Source organism: Chelmon rostratus, chromosome 16 (genome assembly GCF_017976325.1).
Source record: "Chelmon rostratus isolate fCheRos1 chromosome 16, fCheRos1.pri, whole genome shotgun sequence".
Taxonomy (NCBI): Eukaryota; Metazoa; Chordata; class Actinopteri; order Chaetodontiformes; family Chaetodontidae; genus Chelmon; species Chelmon rostratus.
The window spans coordinates 7,253,681-7,278,157 of NC_055673.1; the positions used below are offsets into that span (position 1 = coordinate 7,253,681).

The window sequence follows — 24,477 nt, forward strand, 5'->3', positions numbered from 1 at the left end:
CATGAATGGAGCTTGAATAATGAATGACTGTCAGTCGGGGAAAAAGTGACTTTTGGAGAAAGCATGGAGTGATTTCAGTCCTAGATTTGGTTGACTTAGGTCAGGGCAACCTTCTGTAGCAATGGTTTACTTTTATATAAATAAGATTAGAAGATGATTTCTTTCTGCACTGCATATTTTCTGTCTATCCAAACATGCACTTTGCCTCAAAGTGTTAGTTAACAACTTATTCCTGTGGCACTAAAATCTCTCTCTTTACTGCTTTCCTTTCTCAGATCTTGAGCTTTAACCAGCGTACCTAAGAGAAGGGACCTACCCAACCAAACCAAAGTGCTTCTATACCAAAGCAACCTAAACCAAGCAGAACCAAACCAAACTAAAGGTCCGAAGCCTGAATCCACCATCCACAGTACATTCCATATTGTCAACATGAAGCTGGATAGCACACAGGGAGACATGAGCGGGTGGAGGGAGATGGACTTTGCCCTCAACTGCACCTACATTGTGCCGGACCAGGTGTCGGACCCCAGCTTCAGCCTGCCCAAAGCCATGACCTCCATCCCACGCAACCTCACCTTCGAATACAGCACAGACAATGAGGTAGGAGCACTTCCTTCAGATCGCTTACCCGCTGAGATGTAGCGATACGCTGGCCGGCAGCTCACTGATGTTAGCGCACGTTTAAAAGCACATTTTAATCCGACGAACTACAGCAACCTTTATCCAACTTTAAGTTAGCTGCAATCCCTGGTGCTGTCTTTGAATAGTCAGTATCGCCAGATTAAAGCTTTAGCGTTTGCACCTCAAAATATTAATTCTGTGTTACATAACATTCTGTTGGACCATCTGCATTGGGTTACTTGGAACAAAAGATCTGCTGACTAATGAGTTCTTCACACACACAGAGTGTACAGCGTGTGTGTGTGTGTGTGTGTGTGTGTGTGGCCGTGGACATGAGGCCACTGGCAGCTTGAGGTCAGAGGCCTTTTCATGTCTTCTGGCCACCTTAACTTCCATTATGTTAGCCCTCATGTTTCAGCCATTGTGCAGCTTCTTTGCACCTCTATCAAACATAACAATGCAGACGCAGACGCTCAGGCTGCAAACACACCCACACAGAGTGCGAATTCAGGGATCAGCTTGACTTCCACCAGGTGATCAAACTGCATCAAGACTTCCCTCTCTCTCCTCGCCCTTCTTTACAGTCACGCCTGTCCTCTTTACCTCATAAGTGCTCTTCCACTCAGGTGAGTCAGGAAGAGCAATATCCTCGTTTCAGTCAGCTGACTGCTTGGCTTGCGGCGCAGTACGATCAGACATGTGCCTGGGCATGTCACCAACTGCGAAGCACTGCAAACGTGTCTCCGAGCAAGATTTTAAAGGGGTATTTCTGCTGCGACTTAAGAGAGGTTTTTATAGGAAGACAGAAAGATGTCACACTTATTTTGTATTTGCTCTGTACGCTCGACACTCTGGTGCTTGTGGTTGGCTTCGTTGTCCCCTTCCTCTTTCTCTTCTGACCCAGGCAACACTTTCTGTCGTCGTTCCTCTTCTCTCTCGCTCGTACTCTCATCTGTTCCTCCTCGCTTTTACTGTTGCGGGATGTGAAAGACATGCAAACTAAGGCGATAAAATCTCTTTGAGGGCTAATTTCAAATCCCCAGCCCTCGTTTATCAGCCAGCACGTCTCAGAAAATACTTCACACACTTGATGCAGCCAAACTTGATTTTGCAATTTGCTTGTGCTCGCATGCGACCCTGCCAGCTGACCAATCGTAATTGTAAAAAATGCCATTTTAGTTTTATGTTATATCCACACAACATTCACTGGCAGACTGGTTGTGTGTGCACATGTGATCAGAGAGTAAAAAACACACATCAGATAAGAAGCGAGACATGAAAACAAGCAAAGGCACACACTCACATGCTTGCCAGTAATCAGCCCTGCTTAAACTGGCCCTTGTTCATTGAGTGGTTCCCCTTCTCCTTGACTTACTAAAGCCGGGAAATTCATTTCCTGTGACGACCATAAAACACAGCCGCTCCTTTGTCGTGTCACCTTAAATGTTAGAAGCAGTTTCATGTAGTTATCAGGAAGGCTCAGAGAGAAGGGATTTTTCACACAGGTGCATGAGATGCTCGTGACATTCTGACAGATGAGTCAGATCTCGGGATAAAAACAATGAGAGCGCAGGGAGCTTCATTGGTCTTCATCAACATATCATACTTGCTCAGCTTGTGTACAAGGAAACTTCATCGCCTCCATCTTTACACCTTTTTCTAAACTTCCTTTTCTTCCCGTTTTCATTCCAAAGTGTGCCGGGAAACGCGATGAAGGGTGGAGGGGGCACGTGGCAGATGGGGCGTTAGCAACGGGTGCCAGCGAGCTGAGATATAGGCAACGGAGGGGATGGACTGAGAGGGAGAAGCTGGGGGGGAGGAGGGTGTGTGTGCGGGGGGGGGGGGGGGGGGGGGGGATTTAGGTTAAAACCAGATGATTAACTTTCGTTGGGGACAGGCGGCCAGCCCGGGCAGCCAGCCAGGCGGCCGGCCAGGCATCAGGCCTCAACCTGGCGGGCACACGAGCTATTTCAAGAAAGTTACGGAGAGACAAGGGACTGGGGGAGGGCAGGAGAAAAGGAGGACGTTCAGGAGTGCCATAGCGTGGGTCCACTTAACAACGCCCACCATCCTTTTCTTCCGTTCTTTAACACCCTTCCCTCCCCCCAAGACCTCCCTCCCTCCCCCTTCCTCCCAACCTGGCTGAACCGGGCGGTTAAGCTGCAGCGGCGGCCACAGCGATTCGTTAGTCACGCAACGCCAGCGAAGCACAATGTCGCTGTCACACTGGTTCATCGCGTCCAGGAATCACCTCACTTGCCTGGACGGCTGCTTGACGCACACTCACACACACACACACACACACACACACACACACACACACACACACACACACACTCCTGCCGCCCTTGGTGACCCGTTCTTCTTCTAATTAACTGCTTATATTTACAAATATCCACTCACAAGGTGGTGGTGTTTGTCATTTTTGTTTTTTTAAGGTTTGACCTCCACACAGGAGGCCATGAAAATCCTTTTGGGGTCAGTTTGAATTATAATTCCTCAATAGCAGGAAGAAAGAGTGTGTGTTTATGTATGGGGGGGGTCGGCGGTGGGCGGGTGGGTATTTAAGGATTGGACACAAAGCTCCTCAAGACACCGAGGCTGTGCGTCACAGATGCTGCTGCCTGATGGCGTGTGTGTGTGTGTGTGTGTGTGTTTGGGTGTGTTTTCAGGAGGGTTGACCCCAAGCCTCTGCACTTTCTACGAATGTGTGAATCATAAAGCCGCTCTGCACAACAAAGAGGACGCTGACACGTCCTCACTATAGATTCATTATCCTTCTCAATAGAAAACTACCTCAAAAGCTCGGAAACGACTCGGTAACATGCAGATCAGGACAGGTTTTGTTCTTACCACATATGTTAAGGTACTTGCTCATTTAATTAAAAAAAAAAATCCCATGCAAATGTCCCTTTTGCAAGATATATGCCCAGGCAAGCATTGAAACACCTTTTCCTGGAAATCCCCTCATGGACAGAAGAGTGACTCATGCCATCTATAGGTAGAACATTTTGTAATCAGGGCCTTTAGGTTCTGAAGCAACCGGTCTGAGGAGCAAGCAGGATCTGTATTGTCCTTCAAACTGCTCTGTCTGCTTTGTGGTTTCATCATCTATGAATTTAAGCAAATGAGACGTCAGAGCGCAGCACTCACGACAAACAACAGCTGACACCTCTCTCTCCGGTGTGTGTGAGGACAGCAGGTCAGAGATCAGTGGAGTAGGTCAGAGAAAGTGTAATTCTCTTCATTCCTTTAGCTCATTAGTGCTGAAAAGTGTGTCACCTTGTGGGTTTTAGCGTGGCTCTAGAGCTGTCTGTATCGACATGACGAAGCAACCACAACTGCAGCTCAGGCCAACAACCCGCTTGCTGGACATAAACAAACACAAGTACTGGGCAATATTGTACGTTGCAAAACACAGGAAACGGACTCAGACGCTAATGTTGTATTTGGTGTGTGTTCCAGGTGACAGGCGTGTTCAGCAAAGAATACATTCCTCAGGGGACCCGCTTTGGCCCCCTGCAAGGAGACATCTACACCAAAGACAACGTCCCCAAACAGGCCAACAGGAAATACTTCTGGAGGGTAAGGGGAACACAAACGCATCCAAACGTATACATGCTCTATGCATAATCACATACAGGCATCAATATGGTGATCCAGCTCTGTCTCAAACTGGCTAAACAACAGGAAAACCTCAAATCCAGATGGAAGAAAATGACCGTGTGAGCAGCCGAGGAGCAAGTTGGGACATTTTTTTCATCTTCCTCTATTATTCATAAAAAAAAAAAAAGAGGTCGGTTGCTCAGATACAGAAGTTTCACATCAAGGCCATGTCAATACGTCAATAAGGAAACAAAAACGCTTTCACATGGATCGAACTGGCGCACAGGGGTTTTGCTCAAAATTTTAGAGGAAGTTGTGAACACTGGTGGCACGTAACAATGGATTCATGCTCACGCAGTCATCAGAGCCTTACTGGCATTCAGGTCCTATGCAGCGTGTGTCTGATACACACAGGAATGGACTATTGTTCACTAGGCGCACACACAATCCCTGTCTTCCCTTTTCTTCTTTGTCCCATGTTTCTTTTCTCACTCTCATCCAAGCCCAGCTTATGTCACTCAGGAAATTTTCTATTCTGCTGAGTCAATTACCTGAAGGAGTTTTTGCTGCGTTTTTTTTTTACTTCCGGCTTCCGACTTTCCTGTAAAGCTGTGTAAAGGGGTGTTCCTGCCGCGGTGCAATAGTGAAAGTCTGACGAGCAATTATGTTTTCATCCTCATGACAAGGCCGCAGGGTGAATGCGGACGTGCTGCCAAAGGCATGCCTGCGTGCGCAGGTTTCTGGCTGCCTGCCAGCATCTGTCAGGCAGGAATCCAGTCGCATTTCTCTTTTCGCCTCGTTTGTTTTCATAAGCCATAAGGCACACACACACGTACACAAGTGGTCATAAATAAGCGTGCCCCTGGCGTGTATTCCGTAAAAGTGACCGTCAGACAAACTGAGGCGGAAAACCGCAGCAAAACTTAAAGAAGCGAGAAAGAAAAACAGAGAGGGAGAGGGAAAGAGGGAGAGTGAGCGAGACCACGCCTCCGTGCCTCACGCTCAAATACAGTGACAGCACAAACACTCAGGAGACACAGAGCAGAGCTGTACGCTGCACATCAAAGACGCAGATAGCTGATAACTGAACACGATAAAGGATATTTAACTGTACATGGCAGAGGTGATTATCAACACTGTCTCTTTATATTCTTGATTTGTTCAAACTGTTGAACTGTTGTTGTGATGAGTGTATGTGGATTTTAATCAGAAGTCAAATTGTATTTAAAATTTTAATTTTTGAGCATCGCATGCTGCAATGGCTTGTGGTCAACAGCAACCGGTGCCAGAAAAATGATAGTTGAACTATGTTAATTAATTCACTATATTCTATCTTGAACAATTCAATGTACAACTAAAACTCATCTTCATGCTTCAGCTTTCTGTGTACATGTTTTGAACGCACCTCCCCTCTCTTCCTCTCCTCCAGATTTACAGCGGTGGGCACCTTCAAAACTTCATCGATGGCTATGACGTCCACAGCAGCAACTGGATGCGCTACGTCAACCCGGCGCGCTCTCTGGCCGAACAGAACCTGGTGGCCTGCCAGAACAACCGGGACATCTACTTCTACACCATCCGACCGGTGGAGCCCAATCAGGAGCTGCTGGTGTGGTACAGCCAGGAGTTCGCCCAGAGGCTCTGCAGCCAGCAGGCTGATGTCAAACAGAGTGAGTGTTGCAGGCGCAGAAACTTTTCTAGTGTGTTACAGCAGCAAATATGATGAGGCACAGGAAGGAAAGAGCTTGTGTATGCAGACTTCAGTGGTTGGTGTTAATGTGATGGAGGTTGTTGGAGGTACAGCATCTTGGCCCTCTTTTGTGAACAAAACTCAACTAGCAATCAGATTTCCTGTTGACACAGATCCAAAACAACCATCGGGATTGCTTGATCCCCCTGTGACCTTTACTTAATCATCCTGAAGAATGATTTAGTGAGAGGGAGTGAAAGGCAGCTGCTCATTTGATGGTGAGGCAGCACTAACAAACACAAAGGCTATTTTTCCCGCTAGATCTAACAAAATGATTGCATGATTCAGATCTGCTGTGACTGCACACGTAGCACAGAGTCCGCGTCAGGTGCTATTATCAGCAAAATTCTTTCACTTCAAAGCCGACAAACAGTGAAGGCCTGATGTTATTTTTTTAAAAATGGGAAAGACAGTGGTTGCTATTTCTTCCTGTCTGGCTTTCTGAACAGAGCCAATGATTTATGTCAGCTCATGGTGAAAGTACACTCGGGCAAAGACCGCGACAAATCTCAGTAGTTCATGTGAAGTGGTAAATCATAGGATTTTAAGGCGAGAGGAGAAACGCAAGGGGAATAATGGCAGGTCAAAGTACCTTTATGAGTCATTTGTTTTCAGCTATTAGTAGAAAGGCAAGTCATACCCTCATCATCCTGAATGATTCTCTGTTGCCGCAAAGTCTGATGACTCATGCCAACTGGATACACCAGATGCGTCGCCTTTCAACTTGGTGACTAATGCTAAGGCGGTATCATTACATTGTTTTACCATCTTAAGGGTTTTAAAAGCATCTTCCTTTTTGTCAAAGTCCAGGTTCCCTCACCGCTTGATTGTTTCACCGTTTCATTGTTTCTTCCGGCGTTGGCTTTCTGATATTTCATGAAGGCGATCTAGTTCGGCAGCTCAGGTACCGGTTGGTGAAGCGTCAGGGCGGCAGCGCTTGAACGCACAAAGGACATTTTTAATCCGTTTGGGCTTTCAAATACATGACTGTGCACTTGTAATGATAAAATGTTTCAAGTCTCTTAGATAATTTTTGTATTACGCTACAGGAGAACGGAAGCTGCATTAAGATAATTATGATTAATAATAATAATGGTCACAAACTGTCTGTATAGGACCTTTTATACAGGAATTGCAGCTCAAAGTGCTTTACAAGAAAGAAATCACATGCACCAAGTGAGTGCTTTACATAGAAAAGACAGAATGGACATAAAAACAGATAAAAAAATGATGGTGAAAATGCATGAAACAACACAATAAAGTCTGAAAATCTGGATAAAAGTAGAACATTTAAGTGCATAAGTGCAAGGCAAAGCCCAGAAGACTCAGAGCAGAGCTATCAGGAAGTCATAGCTAGTTAAAGGCGAAAGTGATGAGATAGAGATCACAAATCAATTGTATCAAATAGGCTAAACCATGCAAAAACACCGATACAGCCCTTTAAATGATCTTAACTGCAATTCACACAATGAGCGCAGCCGCATGAAACAGTAGTAGCACAGTAATGGTGACAGATTCAAGCAGGCAGGCTCGCTCAAAGGAAAGGAAGGGGAAAAAAGGAAGAGATGTTTCTCATTTTCTTGTGGCCAGTACCGTAAAACAGCCATACCTAGAAAAGGTTGCACAAATGAAACTCCTGCCGTACATACATGACATGACACATGGACTCCCACACAGTTCACCACCAACCAACTCCTCCACACCAAAATCACAACTGTGACTGACAAACAGAAACCTCTATCGTATGATTTATGTGTCAAGTCAAAACTGAAACTACTATCATTTACCATAAGAGGGAGTGCCTTCTGTGGGCTGATGTGTGTCTGCGAATGTGAGGCATTTGAACCTGAATTTAGGAATTCAACAGATGTTATCATGAGCAAAACTGAGCGTGTTTTCTATTCCACAGAACACATGAGCTCCGATGAAGACCGCGAGCTGGAGTACGCCAAACAGCACCTACATCAGCAGACGTGGCTCAAAGAGAGAACGAAGGAGGAGGTGAAGGAAGAGAGGGATGAGGAGGGAGAGGAGAAGATAGACGTGGAGATGCTGGAGAGAGACACTCCACCTGACACGCCCGACGACCAGATCATGGACTTCAGCAAAAAGGTTGAGAAGGAGGAGAAGAGCGACAGAGATCCAGAAGGCCGGGGGGTCATTCCTTCGCCTCAGCCCGAACACAGAGAGCCCAGCCTGGGCTTGAATCACCCGTACTTACCAGATCACCACCCTGCGCTCCCATCTCCACACCGAAATCTCCCCCTTCACCTCCACGGCCTCTACGGCCACAGGGAGGGCCTCGTTACATCCCACCCCCTTTACCCTCAATCCAGACCCCTCCAGCCCACTTACCACCTCCTTCCTCCCTACGGCCCGCACTATCCTCGCCTCCTCCTCCCCTCGTACTCCCCTCCCTTCCCAGGGATGCTGCCCTCGAGGGGATCCCTCCGATACAGCGGCTATCTGGGCACAGACGGACTCCCGTATCCACCCATTGGCCAACCTAATCTACTACCGGTCTCCCTGCCCTACCCTCCGTCTCCAGAGGGCGGCCTGAAAGAACTAACGCCAAATGTGTCGCCACCGCGAGGCGCCCCAGCCACCCCGGAGCTCTCGCCTCTCCCCAAGCCCAGCAGCCACCATCAGTCCCCTGAGCAGTCTCCCTCTGGTTGCGAGGAAGCCATGAATCTAAGCCTGGCTATGACCAAACGCAGCACAGCGCCACGCAACGGCCCCGGCCACAAATCCCTGCCATACCCACTGAAGAAGCAGAACGGAAAGATCAAATATGAATGTAACATCTGCTCCAAGACTTTTGGACAGCTGTCCAACCTCAAGGTAAGAGCTTCAACCCCCTCTATCATCGTTTAATTCAATGCATTTCAGTTTTTAGGCGCCAAAAATTCTACGCATCTGACAGCAGTGCACATGACTTTCTTCTGTACGATCTCTTGTATTGCGTAGGTCCATCTCCGAGTGCACAGCGGCGAGCGACCGTTCCAGTGCAACCTTTGTAAGAAGAGTTTCACTCAGCTGGCCCACCTCCAGAAGCATCACCTGGTCCACACGGGGGAGAAGCCACATGAATGTCAGGTAAGCCTGAAACCCGTGTGTTTTCCTGCTTCTTTACAAGCTCTTTTCGCCGTGACGTCAACGTAAAATCGAGAGTGTGACAGACGCACAAAGGAGCGTGGCACAAACAAAACACTGACATACCTTTCTGGTGTGTTTGGTTTTCTGTGAGCCACTACCCAGCTGGTTATGCAATAGCATCTTTTTGTTTGTTAGTGTGACTCTATGGGTGTGAGTGTGGATATAACTAGTCTTACAAAGAAAGAAAAGTAGTCCCTGCTGTTTTATGAGCGTGCAGCAGAGAACTGGAATAACAATGGTCCACCCTGATATTATACAATTAGTACCATTAAAAATGACGTCCACGTTTTTCCAGAATAACACAATCCATTCAGTTTTCTTAAGCAACCGGTGATGAGAGTGTTGCTCGCAGAAGCCTTAACCTTTCGTTTCATGCATTCCAGGTGTGTCACAAACGCTTCAGCAGCACCAGCAACTTGAAAACACACCTGCGCCTCCACTCTGGGGAGAAACCTTACCAGTGCAAACTGTGCAACACCAAGTTCACACAGTACATCCACCTGAAACTGCACCGCCGCCTCCACAGCAGCCGCGACCGCCCCTACCGCTGCCAGCTCTGCACCCTGGCCTTCTTCCACCGCTTCTCCCTTCGCATCCACCAGCGCAGCTGCTGCCTGGCGAACTCCAGCGCCCCTGCCAGCGTCCACATGAAGGAGATGGTGGAGCGCTTCGACGCCAGCCAAGAGGCCGACACGCTCGCCGAGACGGCATCGGCGCCGCAGGTGGAGGAAGCTGTAGAGCGCTGGCTGGCTCGCACCTTGGAAGGCGAGGGGAAGGAGGACAAGAGGGAGGCCACCATACTGCTGAAAGCTCTGACGGCGGCTATTAACGCACCGTCAATGCCCGTGAGCCAGTCAGCCATGCCCATATCACACCACAGCCCTCCACTGGTCCATCAGGAGAGGGCCAGCGTTGTTCATCTCCACAAACGGCCAACAGTGAAGACAGAAGGACAGTGAGAAAAAGGACAATGCCATCAACCAAGAGAACAGATGTCGCCAAATAAAACTCCCTGTGCTGTCAACGAAGGGCATAACAGGGGAAGACAAACGCCCATAATCCGATGAGCGCAGCACCAAAAGAAGAGCATTCCAAAGACTGAGGGTATTCAGTGATTGTACTTCCTCCGAGAGCTGGGAGGCTGTTGTTAAGCTGTGAAGTATTTCAGACTCTTTCCACTCAGGTAGAGAAGTGTTTGCTTTTTTTGTGCTTTAACTTATTACTTTGTTTTTGAATTTGACTTGTCCATATTTATTTAGTTGTATCATAGTTTGTTTTTTCTGGTAGCGTGTTTTTTTTTTTCATGTGTGTTGACATTTCCAGGGAGGTTTTGCTCCTTTAGAGAGACAGATTGAGGAACAATGTGTGGACATGTCTTCACTTGTCATGTTGTGCATTGTTTCACTTTGTGTGTTTGAGCTTTTTGGGCGCGCGTGTGCAACAAGTGGAAGTTTTTATATTTACAAGAGGGCACAGAGACAGCACAAACTACCTTCCTGCTCCTCAACTGTTTGCAACTATTTTATTTATTTATAATACAAAAAAAGGGAAAAATCAGGTATCTTGAAACTGTGTGTTTATGAGCAATTGCCAAAATTATAAGCAAAGAGCATGAATGTGTAGCAACGTTTTTGGGTCATTATTCAACTCATTCTGACATTAGAGGGGAGAAAAGAGGTTCAGACTAAGCATTATTCACCTTTTCTCTTGATTCTTCTCACAGCTGATTTAGATTCAGATTGACCACAGTCTCACAATGAAAAGGTGGCTTTTATTATTTCTTACTGCAATATGTTCACGCTGAAATTTATCGCTGAGCAACAAAGTGGATCGCTGTGTGTTTTTTTTACTGGATTCAGACGTTTCAGGTGTTTCTTGCTTACAAAGCTGGACTGTAAATATTTAACTTGAGCTTCATCCAAATCAGACATCCGTACCTCATATTCAGCATTGGACAGCAAAAACGAGCAACACGGGAGCACAATTTTCTAAGATTGTTCATGTTTTTTGCCACTTAGCACTGGAATAAAAAAATGCAACTAGATCTGTGTGCTTTTGGTGTTTCCCAAAACCAGAAGGCGGGAGCGATTCTTGAAAGTTTCACTCCTGAGCCAGTGATGTACTTCCTATTCCAACGTCTAGTTTTGTTTTGTTTTGTTTTTTCTCTTTTGTACAATATATTTGTCTGTGTAGTTTATTTTTGGAAACAGGTTATGAGATGTAAGAATTTATACGTGAGAGACTATTTTGATGATACTTTTATATTTGCATGAAGTAGAATATTAAAGATATTGTTTCTATACGTCTGGTGTTTTCTGGGTGTTTTTGTGCGGGTAGAAGATTTGAGTGGTGCACCAGGTGGGAGGGCGGAAGAGAAATGGCTTCTGAAATCCCATGATGAGTGAAGCACTGCAGTATTTCTGGCAGTGCACAAATCGTCTTTCTAAGAGTCATCTGGTACACATTAGCTCACTCCCTTTATGATTCATCCCTTCAACTCGTCATGGGTTACTTTAAAAATGTATTCCGATAAAAAATGTTGTCAGTAACCTAAACCAAGTATCATAATTGTAAAGCAACCAGATATGCAAATAGAGACAAGAGTAAAGTCATATTTATTATGCACAAATGTAGTATTAGTAGCAGTGCTAGCTAACTAATGCTATCTGGATTTCTGTGTCGCTAACGTTAGCTGTCGGTTTTATACGGTTTCGCTCGAAACCAGAGTGAGACTCGTGGTGTGCTGTACTGTGCATGGTACTATGGGTGAGTCACACCATTTTCTGTAACTTTAATAGAATACAGTTCCCTTTTTTTGCATACCAAATGCAGAACACCATTCCATGTGTCCCGTCACTCCCCAAGCCTGATGAAGACCACGATGAGGCAGAGTTCATCGAAGCGTCCACCCACAACGCTGCTGCTGCTGCTGATTTTCTCCCACCCTCTCTGCAACACAACACCTTCAGATGAAATATGTTATATATAATAATATATAATATTGTTCATCCCCGCTTGAACAACGCAGAGAAGTGTGAGGCCCTTATCAGCAGGACAACATTATTTCTTCCAAAACTGTCACAAATCACTGTTATACATAAAATAAAATAGTAATCCTATGATGTGACAGTGTGATCTGGTTATTTTTGGTCATGTTTAGGCACAAAAACCTCTTAGTTTGAGGGGAAAATTATGGTTTCCATTTATCCTTTGAGGAAAATCCTCAGAGCCAATCATATTCCACAAAATAAAAGTATCCAGTATTATTTTATTTCATGTGTAATGCATCAGCGTGTAAATGTAGCTCTGACCTCATCACTGCCTACAAAAAAACATCAAGTGATGACAGTAACTCTTCTCATAGGAAACATTGACTTGGAGGGGGCGGCGGGACCTGTGATACACTGTTTACAGTATATCAGCAAACAGTATTTACAATGACAGCAAAAGACTGTGAGCAGTGCGGCAGCATGCATGGTGCTGAGTCTGTGTGGCAGCAGACTCGAGCTGACCGCCTGAACTTGATTTTTGATTTTACAATAAGTTACCTTAGTTTTGCCTTTGAAAGAGTTGATGACAATATTTAAACCAATGCAATACTAATCTGTCAAACTGGCCCTTCTCCCATCTGGAAACCTCATTTTTAAGTGATCCACTTTCTTGCAGGGCTCCGTCCTGGGTCTCTTATTGTTCTCCTTATTTGTGCTCTCTTTAAAGCACATTATGGAAAGACACAACTCTTAGTTTCACCGTGAATACAGATGTGTTTTCCTGAAAGCCTGAAGTGTGTCCTTTAACACTTTAACGTTTGATATCCTGAGATTTCTCACAGTTAATTATTCACAAGTCAGAGTTTCTTGGGACTCGCCTTCGAGTCCCTCCACCAGCACAAATCTTACATGTCTTACATCTCAGTTTTGTACAGGCCATTAGTCAAAGGTTCCCTGTTTTCTTGTAAACAAACAAAAGTTATATTTACATTCAGTGTTACATACATACTTAACTGAACATTTGTACCAAAGTTCAAAATAAAATGAGAAAAATAATCAGAATATTGCCTTTTATTTGAGAGTATATAGCTCAAAATGCAATTACAAACAGGCTTATCCATGGCGTCATTTTATACAAACTATTCATGAATACCTGGATATGAAATACCTTGAATATCGATATATGAGATTTTGGTCAGATTGTACAGCGCTGTTACCAACTGCAGCAAATCAAAGTCGATATTTAAAAAGTATCTAATAAATTCCTTATCACAGTAATGCACCACTTTTTGGTGGAAGTAATCAGTAATTTAGTTACTTTTTAATGAAGTAGCCAGGAATGTTAATTAATCACCATGTTTAACGAACTAGCAGAATACTGATCCTCAGTTAGGTCAGTATATTGTAGACAGGAGGACAATTCATATGCCCTTACAACACCCTGCTGCCTCTCTCTTTCTGGTAATAAACTCAAGGAAGTCCCACACTGTCCCCCTGATTAATTGCCTTTTCAGGATCTTTCCTAGAAAAAACAGGAAATGAAACTAGTCAGTCACCAATGAAACTCAGAAAAAGCACGGCTTACATCACATCGCTCCGAGTCCCACGTTAATCACAGTAAAGAACGCTGCAGGTGCTGAGTCCCGTGTGTGTTTGGTTCTTTACACACGTGTGTGAGTTTCAGATTTGAGTTTGTGTGCAGGACATTCATGAGAAAAAAAACGCTCTGATGGCAGAAGTCTTATTTGAGGTCAAAGTAACTGATTACATCTCACATGAGACGTTTAAAGGACCAGTGTGTAGGATTTAGGGGGATCGATTGGCAGAAATGTAATAAACCTATGATATTCAGAATTATGTTTTCATTAGTGTAAAATCACTGGAAAATACAAATAGTATTTGGGTTTTTTTTTTTTTTTTTTGCATTTTTCAGGGCCACCATAAGGGAGGGTGAAGTGAGGGGTGGTCTGCAGTTGCAATTTGCAACCTCACCACTAGATGCCACTAGATGCTACATGGCGCACCTCTACAAAACAGATTGTTTAACGGCAGATTTAAAATCTTACATATTTTCCTCTGCTTTTCTCAGGACAACAATAGTGTGATGTATTTACGGGCACAGCAGGCACACCTGCACGAACATGAAACCCAAAATATGATTCTAGCTCGGTCATTAGCGTTCGAGGGCGGTGAGACACACTTTCAATCAACAAAAGCAGCAAAGTTACTGTAAGCATGGTTAGCTTTTTACAGTAATTCTCTCACAGTCTCTCTCTCTCTCTCTTTTGCTCTCAACCACTTTCTTTTTCATTTTGCTGCGCTCCTCGTTCTATAGTATTTCCTCTTGTGATCTCTGCTGTGGGGGAGAACCCCACAGCAAACACCTACACACCACTGACCAGAATAAAACACCTCAGACATTTAATGTGCGCAGTCAAACTGCAGTGGTGACAGGAAATCCTTTTCTTGTGGCAGGCTGCCAGTTACACTACCGCACACTACTCGTTTATCCTATAGTGCAGTCGAAGCAGAAACCATATGGTGGGAGAAAATACCTGTGCGCCTCGACATAAATTAACTTCAAATGTAACCAGTGTCCTCAAACGGCACACAGCCCCATTTGTAAACCACATCCAGAAGCATTAAGATCATTCACATAATATTCATTCTCAGCCTTAAAGCACACAGAGAGCAGGGTGGGTTGCGTCAGCTATTTGTACATATATTGTCAGGTTTGTGTGCAAAATACTCCCTGTGTTCTTACTACTAGCTAATTTTAAACCAGTGACTTATAATTTCAGTTTAGGAAATGTGTTAGTAATGTGTAAACTGGTTGCTAGGTAACATTTGTAGCGCTGTCCAATCAAAAGTACTAGACGAAGCTGGAACATAACCTCCAAAAATAACAATTTTAGGAGGCCCAAAGATATATTAAACCTAACTACCCATGTAAATGTAAGTATGACGTATCTGTATATGTGCACATGGAGAAATGTGTGTTTGTCATATTCATGCAGTTTAGTTTAACATCTGGTTATTTGGTCATTTGATGGATATTCTGTTGTCTTTGTGAAATGTACAATTTTAATCAAGTGTCAGGTAGATGTGTTGGCTATATCCCATAACCGCTATGCTAGCAAGCTACGACTAGCTTCGTCGTTTGGTTCAAGTAGGTAACTAGCAGTTACACCTGGCAGAGGCTAGTTTATATGGAAGTAGAACTACTTTGTGGTTCAAATTAAATCAGGTTTGCAACCTGATTTGGGCTGTGTTTGAACAGACAAGCAAATGGCACCATTTCAACAGCAACTCCACCTGCATATCACCTCTTAACCTGTTACACCCTGACAGCCATGTGACCCATTTATCATGATTAGAAAACACTTTCAACCTTTGCCATGCAGAATAGATTGGCCCTACTCTATACTCTAAACTCTGGCTCTGGTATAAATGAGCAAAAACACTAATATATGATTTAGAAGAGATCAAACTGGACAGAACAAAGTTAATTATAGACATTGTCAGTTATTCAACAGCATTTCCATTGGGAGCACTGTTGACTGCTGGGCTGAGAGGACAGGGCTCAAATGAGGCAGACATCCTGTTTGTGCTTTTTTCTCTGATATCTCTGAGACCCGATTTATTCTTCAATAACAGGCACCCTGTGGTTTTTACAGTGCAGCAGACTGAATTCATGCAGCCCATAAGAATCACAACAGGACTTCCTTTAACTTGCAACATCGGGCGGTTGACATGCAGAAATGGAAGAAAAACACCAAAAAACACAATGGTGTTAGGTTGCAGCATGCCTAAATATTGTTATCATTATTCAAGTGGGTGGAAAAAGGTCTTCTATCTCTTCACGAGTTTATCATCCGGTCACTGGAAAAGGAATGTGCATGCAGTGACATAGCTGCCTTCACAAAGGAGTCTTAAGGTTACAGGGTACCCATGTGAATTTCCAGGGAAGTCACTATCTCGCATCTGATTGCATCATGCATCTAACTTTGATGTTTAAAGATTCTTCTGTACTTTCTTCTCTCAAATTTTAAATTTTTGGATCTGACCTCCAGGGGAATGTGAATGGAAAGTTTCCAATTTCTCTGCAGTAAATGTACGCCGAGGCTCATTAGTAGATGTCTTACAAGAATTGTTCTTCACGGTGCATGAACTGGAGTCATTTCCTTTGCTTTCAGTATTCCTAAGAACAGTATGCCTTAGAGGCAAAATACACTCTCACAGCCAACCTCCGCTCTTACTCACACTGCAGTTAAGTTTGAGTATGTTGAAACTCCGTCTGCAATCCAGCCTGTGCAGCTTTTGCTTCCAAAAGGCCATCACCACCGAGGCGGTGGAGTGCATCTTGCAGCATCAAGACCTGCACCAGAAACTGTGATCACTGAAATATAATAAATGCTTCAGCTACACTGCTGATTCTGGTTTGGTCCAGCTTGCTTTAATTTTGCATCGATAGCGTAATTCACTTATCCCAGACAGCTCAGTGTGCCATCACCATTACGTGGTGTGGACACAAGTAGTGTCAGGGCCTGCCAACATTATGTCCACTCCTTTCCTTAGAAATAATAATGAGGTAGAAGAGTTTAGAAGTCATTCTTGCTTAGGAAGTTCCCTGAAATCAGCTTGTTGTTTTCAGTGCAAAATAAGATCCTTGTGACGATTACAAGCTGTCATTTTGCTGATTTTGCTATAAAATAGCTCTTAGCTTACTCGGTTACTGTGCGACATAAAGAGAAAACAAAGAGAAAAAGAGAAGGAAGTTTTTTAAAAAGTAATTATTTATATCGTAACTTTCCAGTTGATCATAAAAAAAAATCACTTTGTACTGTATTTCATCCACTAGCAATAAATCAAGACAGGAAAGAGGCGACACAGAAGCAGTGGAGCCAAGCCCTGTTGTCCTCTTATTTGGAAGAGACTTGTGTTGGATAATGGCCAGATGTCTTCACCACGTTTCATCAACAACGGCTGCAACATCTTAGCATCACACGACTTTCTGTTTGATTTCAGCTGAAAGATTCCTGGGATGATAACATCATACGGCAGAAGTCTGTGTGTGTGTGTGAGTGTGTGTGTGTGTGTGTTCCATGTGGGTGAACGTGCACTCACAGCGCCAAAAACAGGCACAGACTTTCAGATGATTGATATTGACAAGACGACACGCCTTTTCTTCAAAAACAGATAACAGGTGTTTTTTTATATTTCAAATGTCCATGCCTTTAACCATACATCAGCAGGGTTCATCGCTCGGGTTCATACACACATCATTAGATCTCAGTGTTTGACTTTCGGTGACAGTTATGTTTTAGTCAGCAGTGAGGGCCATATACATGGGTGTGGAGCGCTGAGTAATAACACAGGGTTGAGATGCCGTAGCAATCAGCTAAATGGGTCTAAAGGTTTAACGTGCAAAGATAAAAGTAGTGGTTTATTTCACCATATTTTAGTGAGTTCACTTTAGCAAAGAACAAATAAAACAAAATTGAGAGTGAAATGTTAAACCCACTGATAATAAACTTTCATTGCTAAATATCTTCATATAAAAATTGTATTCCAAAGGATATTATTATTAAAACATATCATGCTTGGCTACTTAGATGTTAAACAATACCAAGCAACTTTAGTTTTAGTTATTGGCTAAATACGAATAAAAATCCACACCTTTACTGTATGGTCATGTTTTTATTAATTTTTCTTGAGAATATGGGAACACGCATAAGCTTTAAAGGAATAGTTTAAATTCCTTATGGATTAAACAAACAAGATATAATGTGCCAGGAGGTGGATTTTGTTACCATTTACAAGAGCCAGGCTAGCTATTTCCCCCTGTTTCTAGGTTTTGTGCTAAGCTAAGCTAATTGGCTGCAGACAGGTAACAGAGTGGTATCAATCTACTCATGTAAATCTACAGCAGAGAGCAAATAAATGGATTTCCCAAAACTGTTGAACTTCTTCCTCTGGGTTCTGCTTCATTACTTGATCTTCTCTTTAGACAGTATTGTTCTTACATGGCACCTACTCCTTAGTCTACCTGTATAACCAAACACCACACAGCAAACCTGCAGACATGCAGTATTCCAGTGTAAGAATACTGTCCGCAGTGCTCAGAGAGGGCAGGAACAGGGGTTAATAGCCCGGGCCCAGCAGCTCATTTTGACCTCTCGCCCTATAAATTAATCAAGGAGTTTCCCGCACTGCGTTCCTGAAGGCTGCTGCAGGGGGATCCCAGGACAATGAGGATATTATGATTTCACTTTAATTGCCCTCCCTATAAAAATGAGATCATGTGAGATTCCAGTCTCTTATCTCTCGTTATCTTCTCGCTGTTAGCATGTGCGTGGCCCACATCGGTAAAGCAGTTAAGCAATACAAGGTGACTTTAGTCTTTTGCCTTCAAGATGATGGAGGTTTACGTATCAGGAGAATCAGATTTTTGACTTTTTTTCCCCAAAATGTGTGTGAATATTCATCTGGGAAGTATGCTTTTTATAGTACAGTACAGTAAACATTGACAATAATCTCTATAGTTCAGAGAGAGGGAATAAAAGCATGGTTTGGGTCTTTTTTGTTTAATGTGACCATTTTTTTTTTTCTTCGTCAAACAAGCACACACTGCACACACATACACATACACAAACACATACACATACACAGCTGCTTGCGGTTGGTTAACTGGTGGCTTGATTGGACTGAGCAGGCTGGTGGCACCATCGTGAGGCAGAGTAAACCACATGTTGCTCTGTGCTCTTACATCAGATCCGAGTTCAGGTTGCAAACTGCACAGAGACCTCAAGATGTCGCCGTTAATCCACTGAGACTGCACACTGACTGCACACTATGGAGGGAAACATGATCAAGGCGTTTCATAAATGTGAGCTATATAGGATACCTAATCTGGAAATAGCTGCGTATTTTCACAATTGCCTCACTTTATTTCTATTATTTATTTTTTTGTATTAGGCACATATGAGTTAAAGTAATTATCCTGAAGGTTTCCAAATTGTATCCTTGCAAGTGCTCTCATGCAGTAGAGGACAATGTTCTACCCTTATGTTTCCTTAGGTAAAGGTAGAAATACTCAATTACATTAAAGTACAGAATTAGTAAAAGTCCAGAAGTGTCATGTACTTAGTATCAAAAGGAAGGAATCAAAAGTAAAAGTACTTGTGAAAGAGCATGTTCATATTGTCATTCATCAGTGTGGAGCCATGTGTATACTGCTAGTTTTACTGCTTTGCAAACTTATGTGTACTGCTACATCATATCCTGTAAGCAGGCACATCATATGTTTTAAGTATGAAGTGACTGTTAACAGGTACCACATCTCAGAGGGAGACAATACAATTTACATTTACTTGATATCTTAAGTTACTACAATACAAAATCAAAATAAATAGTAATACTATTATAGGTTAAGATAAGATTAAGATAATGAGACTAACACAAGAATAAGACTTTATTGATCCCTGGGGGTAAATTCACAAGCTACCCAGCAGTATAGTGTATAAAACCATTACTTTTCACAGCTGCAACATTAAGTGATAAACACATTGGTGTATAATCCAATAATATAATAGGCATATTTTAAATTGGCCATTCTGTATGAGACTTTTAAATTTGGATGCTTCTGTAGTAATGTAGATATTAAAGTAATTCAAATGAATTATTTGTTTCACATATGATGGTGGACAGCGGTGTCAGTGGGAGGCAGTCTGGGCTCTGGGTGTTACCTGGGGGGCGTGTCGCCATACCTGAGCTCTGAGTGCCTCACAGAAAATGAAGCGGCGGGAGCAGCTGTCACCTGTCGGCAGGTTCCATCCCCGCGCGTCCTCTCCGCTCCTCCACGACTCGCGTCGGCCTTTAATGAGCGGATCGTCGGCGGGGAAGCAGCTGCTGTGAGTCGCAGAGATGGCGGCGAAGGGTTCACCCAAGAAGTCCCTGAAAAGTTTGTTCTCCAGGAGCGGCGCCGGTCCGGCCGCTCCGCCGGACAAGGATGTGCAGAAGGCAGAGGGAGAGAAGAAGAAGTTTAAGTTCCTCAGTTTCAAGATGAAGTCGAAGAAAGGCTCTGACTCCGAGAAGCCGGCTCCTGAGAAGCAGGAGGTGCTCAGGTAGGAGGCGGTTTGTGACTTTTTAAAGAGCCATAAAGCTGCAAACAGCGGCTCCAGATTTACTGGTCCAGCTGCTGTCACACACCTGTGCAGCACTACCTGTGTGTGTCCTGTGAAGAGGTTTTGATGCTTTCTTATGTGAGTCTGCAGTAAACATGTGCTGAGTGAGACATCGGTGTCAGTGTTTAATCAGGTTAATGATCACTGGAAGGAGTTATTTCCAGCATCATGCCATATCAGCTTCCTTAGATGTACCATGACTCTGAAGATGCTTCAGTTGATGGTGTCCCCACAGGGACACTTCTGTCTAGACAGCACTGCTGGAAGGGGGGCCGTGAAATCCAGTCTTTCAGTCATTGTGTAATTGTGCAAAAGAGCAAATATGCAGAGATTCTCTGAAAGCTGGTGGAACCTCCAGGGACAAGCAGCAAACTGGCTTGTGAACACACTGCAGCGCCATTAGGCGTGTCATGTTGTTTTTAGTCAAATACTCAAAAACTCTGGTGCGTTCATTAAGCTGAGGTAATCGTTTCCTAAAGCTGAAACAGTTAGTTAATTGATTAGTCCATCAACAGATAAGTTATCAGCAGATATTTTGATCGTCGTCGTCATCGTTTAAGACATTTTCTAAGTGAAGGCACCAAAACATCTCTGGTTCTAGCTTCTTAATACGAGTATTTTCTTCTCCGACATTAAACTCAATATCTTTTGGACTGTTATTTGGTCAAAACAAGCCACTTAAATAAGTCAGCATTGGTTTTTGGGAAAGACTATTTCCTGACTGTTTAAAAGAGCAAACCATTAATAGACTCAATGACAGGAGGATTCTGAGCGGCGGATTAATCAATAATGAAAATCAGTGTTTCTCGCAGCAAAGTTTTAACACTGAAAACAAACCAGCGGGACGAAGTGACAGCAAAGTGGGATTCTGGATTTTCGGGATTCTTTTCTGTCAGCAGTGAAAACTGTGCTGTGATGTGCTGCGAGGCCGGCTGCTGGCCAGTAAGGTCATCACTCCAAACAGAGCCCGAAACACCATCTGCTAAACCGTGACATGGCCGTTTGTCAACAGCACAGGCTGCTCGACGAGCTAGACAAACAATGAAATGATCGAGTTAAGATTATGATCCTTGAACAAAGTGTTTCTGAATGACGGCCATTATGTCTTTGTGATTGGCCGACAATGGCAGGCAGGTGCAGGAAGTGTAGGAATCCAAAGTATTGATAGATCCGCTCTTCATGTTGCTTTAATCCATCAATGCTGCTCTCAGTGGGCTGGACTGATAAAGCTGATATACACACCTAATCCATCATTTGCTTTCAAAGCCATAAACTGGCTAAAAATGTAATTCCTGGTGACGTATAAAGCTGGCAAGCATTAAATACAGGCACTTAACATTCTCAGACAGTTGAGCGTTACATAATGTCTCTGCATAGGTAAAGCGTTTTCAGCACTGTCAGCCCTTCACCCTGGCGAGACACGGTGAAAACTACGACTGGCATTTCGTACATGTGACGAATACACGCAAAGTTTGGAAGTGATCGGCGTCACCGCGCTGCTCCGAGATGTTTACAAAGGAGTAAGGACACAGCGCCCTGTTTAATCCTCATACGATACAGTATATAAGCAAAGGAGTGTGCATAAACACACAGGAGAGGCGGCGTGTTTATACAGGCCGCATGCTGTGACAGTGTAAGCGTATTATTCGTGTGGTTGCGGTGCAGACGGAGAGGGACGGCTCATGTTTGCACTGGGACAAAACTGAAATGACAAATGCGACAGCCGCCTTTGCACAAAAGAGAGGCGCGCAGGGGCTAGGCGAGGGCGCAAGTTAGATAACGTCCAGTTAGATAGATAAATGTGAATGCATATTTTTTTCAGGGCGAAAATATGATCAATTGAAACGGAATAAAAAGAATAATGTCATTTCTCTTCATAGCCTTTCATCCATTGCTTGTTAATCCTCCTTGAAATTAGCTATTAGCTATTAGAGCGATATGCAGTGTATGAATGCATTCTTTAAAGGTATATCATGCAAGGTGTAGACTCATATGAAAGTAATCCCTCTCAATCATCACTTATGATGCACTAAAAGTGCATCACGGTGTGTTTTCTGCCTGTATTTTTTTGCTTTCCTCTCATTTTGCTGCGGTCAGGACGTTCCTTAGCCAAGCGGAAGCGACGAAAATGGCGGACACAGCGGTCAAAACTGTTTACAGACTCCTGCGTGGTCCACCTTTAATTGTTGACGCTGTAGATGCATGTCCTAGATCAGAGTTAAAGCCAGACATGGACTAAATCTGTTTTTGTTGTTAGTTGAGGATTTAGTTTTAATCCTTATCCAGGGTTTTATCTGGCAAAGATTTGAGGATTTCAGCGTCTAAGAAACATGTCTTCAGGTTATTTTGTTTTGGCTTTGCAGCATTTCATACAGTTGAAGGGGACGACAAAGTCGCGCTGGACGTCCTTGCAGCTACAGAGGAAACACTCAGGTTGCCTTTTCACGCAAGTCAAACACACCCACAGTTTTAGTACCTCACGAGTGGAGCTGTGGACTAATGGAGGTGCTGTGGAGAAACCTGCCTCTCCACATGCCTGTTGTATTGTCATGGAACTGCTAATCAATTACACAATTGCACACACACACACACACATACATTGTGCCAATGGATACAGGTCAGCAACATGTTAGTCACAGTGTCGCAGCTCAACTGTGTTTGAATATCTGACTTTATTCAGGACCGTCAAGTTCAAAATGAGTCACGACTGCAGAACCTGTTGCAAGTTAACACTGTGCTTAGCCACACACACACACACACACACACACACACACAGGAATACTTGACGATCCTCACAGAAAGTTTTTATTGAAGCACACTGAGACCTGTGAGTTGAAGTACATGGAAACAGACATCCGTTCTTTAAAGTGATGTGATGTCTACCGTGTATTTTTTTTTTTGCATAGTTACATGACAAGAAGCTGATTTCTCAACCGACTGAAGATTAAAGTGCCACCAAATTGCCTCAAGCGATGTCACTTGAGTCAGTGTCAGCTGGGGCTGATGTGAAGTTAGAAAGAAGTGAAGTCGACGGCCTTCTCCCCAGGTCTGCTCGTGGCTAGCAGCTGAAGGCTACGTTAGCTGCTACCAGACAACCCGATTGTCTTGCATTGTGGGTAATGTAGGCGTCAGGTTTTGATGAAAAAGACTGCTCATCGTGAGTCTGACAGCTTTATAGGCTTTTAATTGATATTTAAGTTTAAAAAATGTGCATAAGATGTACGGGGCAAATCATTTGTTTTAAGATAAACGCTTAGCATAATCCTTTTAATCTCTTCTTTAATGACTTGTGCCTAATAAATGCACAAAGCCACCCCTGTCTCCTTCAAAATACGCCGCTATACTTTAGATATACTATGCATTTAATGTATTTGAGAGAATAGTGTTCAACAGTCAACAGCCCCGACTTCATTCATTCATTTCTTTAGCTTTTTGACATCTGCCTTTTAGGTAAATTACAGTGCTGTGAACCACCACCACTGTTAAGTGAATCATCGTCCGGAATTCGTCCTCAGGCGGCTTTTTGCTTTTCTTCTTGACAGGCGGGGTCAAACAGCGGTACAGTAATCCATGGAAATGGATTTAGTGACGTTGAAAATAGCTTTGGCAGTAAAATCAATGGTGACACTGCTGGCCAGTTCTTTTTGTATCTGTTCCATTCTGTCCGCTGGCATTGATTTCAAATGGCGAAAAGATATAGATAATCCCCTGTCCAATGCAGGGATCACTTCTTGCTCTGCAAACTATTAAATCATTTATTTACATGATACCACTGAAGTTAACCAATGCCCTTTCCACGTGTGCATTTCATCGTCTTGTTAGAAGCAGTTTTGCCGTAGCTGAAGGTGAAATATTTGACATGCCATTGCCTATGAGTTCAGAGGTCAGGAGCAGTTAGCCTTCATCCATTAGCAGCTGCTGCAGGCACGACTTTCCACTGCAGAGGACAAAGGTGAACGCAGCATCACCCTGCCATTTGTTGTGCATGAGGAGTGAGCTGTTCAGTCAGTGACGGCTGTGCATTCTGAGCGATGCCCTTTCAGTCAATAGCGCCTAATAGCAGCACCTGTGGGAATTCAGCAGGAAGGCTCTCGTCGGATAGTAGCAACAAAGTGATACCTGAAAAGACTTTAAGTACAAAACATTGCTAGTAGAGTGGCAGAAATAT

At 43.8% G+C, this 24,477-nt stretch overlaps 2 protein-coding genes across 4 annotated transcripts in view; both read left to right on the forward strand.

Moving 5' to 3' along the window:
- The first annotated feature begins 429 nt into the window (after nucleotides 1-429).
- Nucleotides 430-11,435, forward strand: prdm1b (PR domain containing 1b, with ZNF domain). 2 transcript variants are annotated; one of them, XM_041954805.1, is made up of 6 exons: nucleotides 430-600; nucleotides 4,087-4,206; nucleotides 5,657-5,897; nucleotides 7,887-8,818; nucleotides 8,945-9,073; nucleotides 9,517-11,435. In XM_041954805.1, the coding sequence occupies exons 1-6, from the start codon at nucleotides 430-432 to the stop codon at nucleotides 10,090-10,092; spliced, it is 2,169 nt and encodes a 722-aa protein (XP_041810739.1). In that variant the 3' UTR covers nucleotides 10,093-11,435. The 2 variants fall into 2 exon arrangements, with proteins under 2 accessions (XP_041810739.1, XP_041810740.1); XM_041954806.1 differs by lacking the exons at nucleotides 430-600; nucleotides 4,087-4,206 and adding an exon at nucleotides 5,263-5,350.
- Nucleotides 11,436-19,935: 8,500 nt separating this feature from the next.
- Nucleotides 19,936-24,477, forward strand: part of LOC121619243 (mucin-12-like) — a 46,100-nt gene continuing 41,558 nt past the window's right edge. For both annotated transcript variants that reach the window (XM_041954803.1, XM_041954804.1), the window contains exon 1: nucleotides 19,936-20,249. In XM_041954803.1, coding sequence (XP_041810737.1) covers nucleotides 20,050-20,249 — 200 coding nt within the window. In that variant the 5' untranslated portion in view covers nucleotides 19,936-20,049. The remainder of the gene's footprint in view (nucleotides 20,250-24,477) is intronic.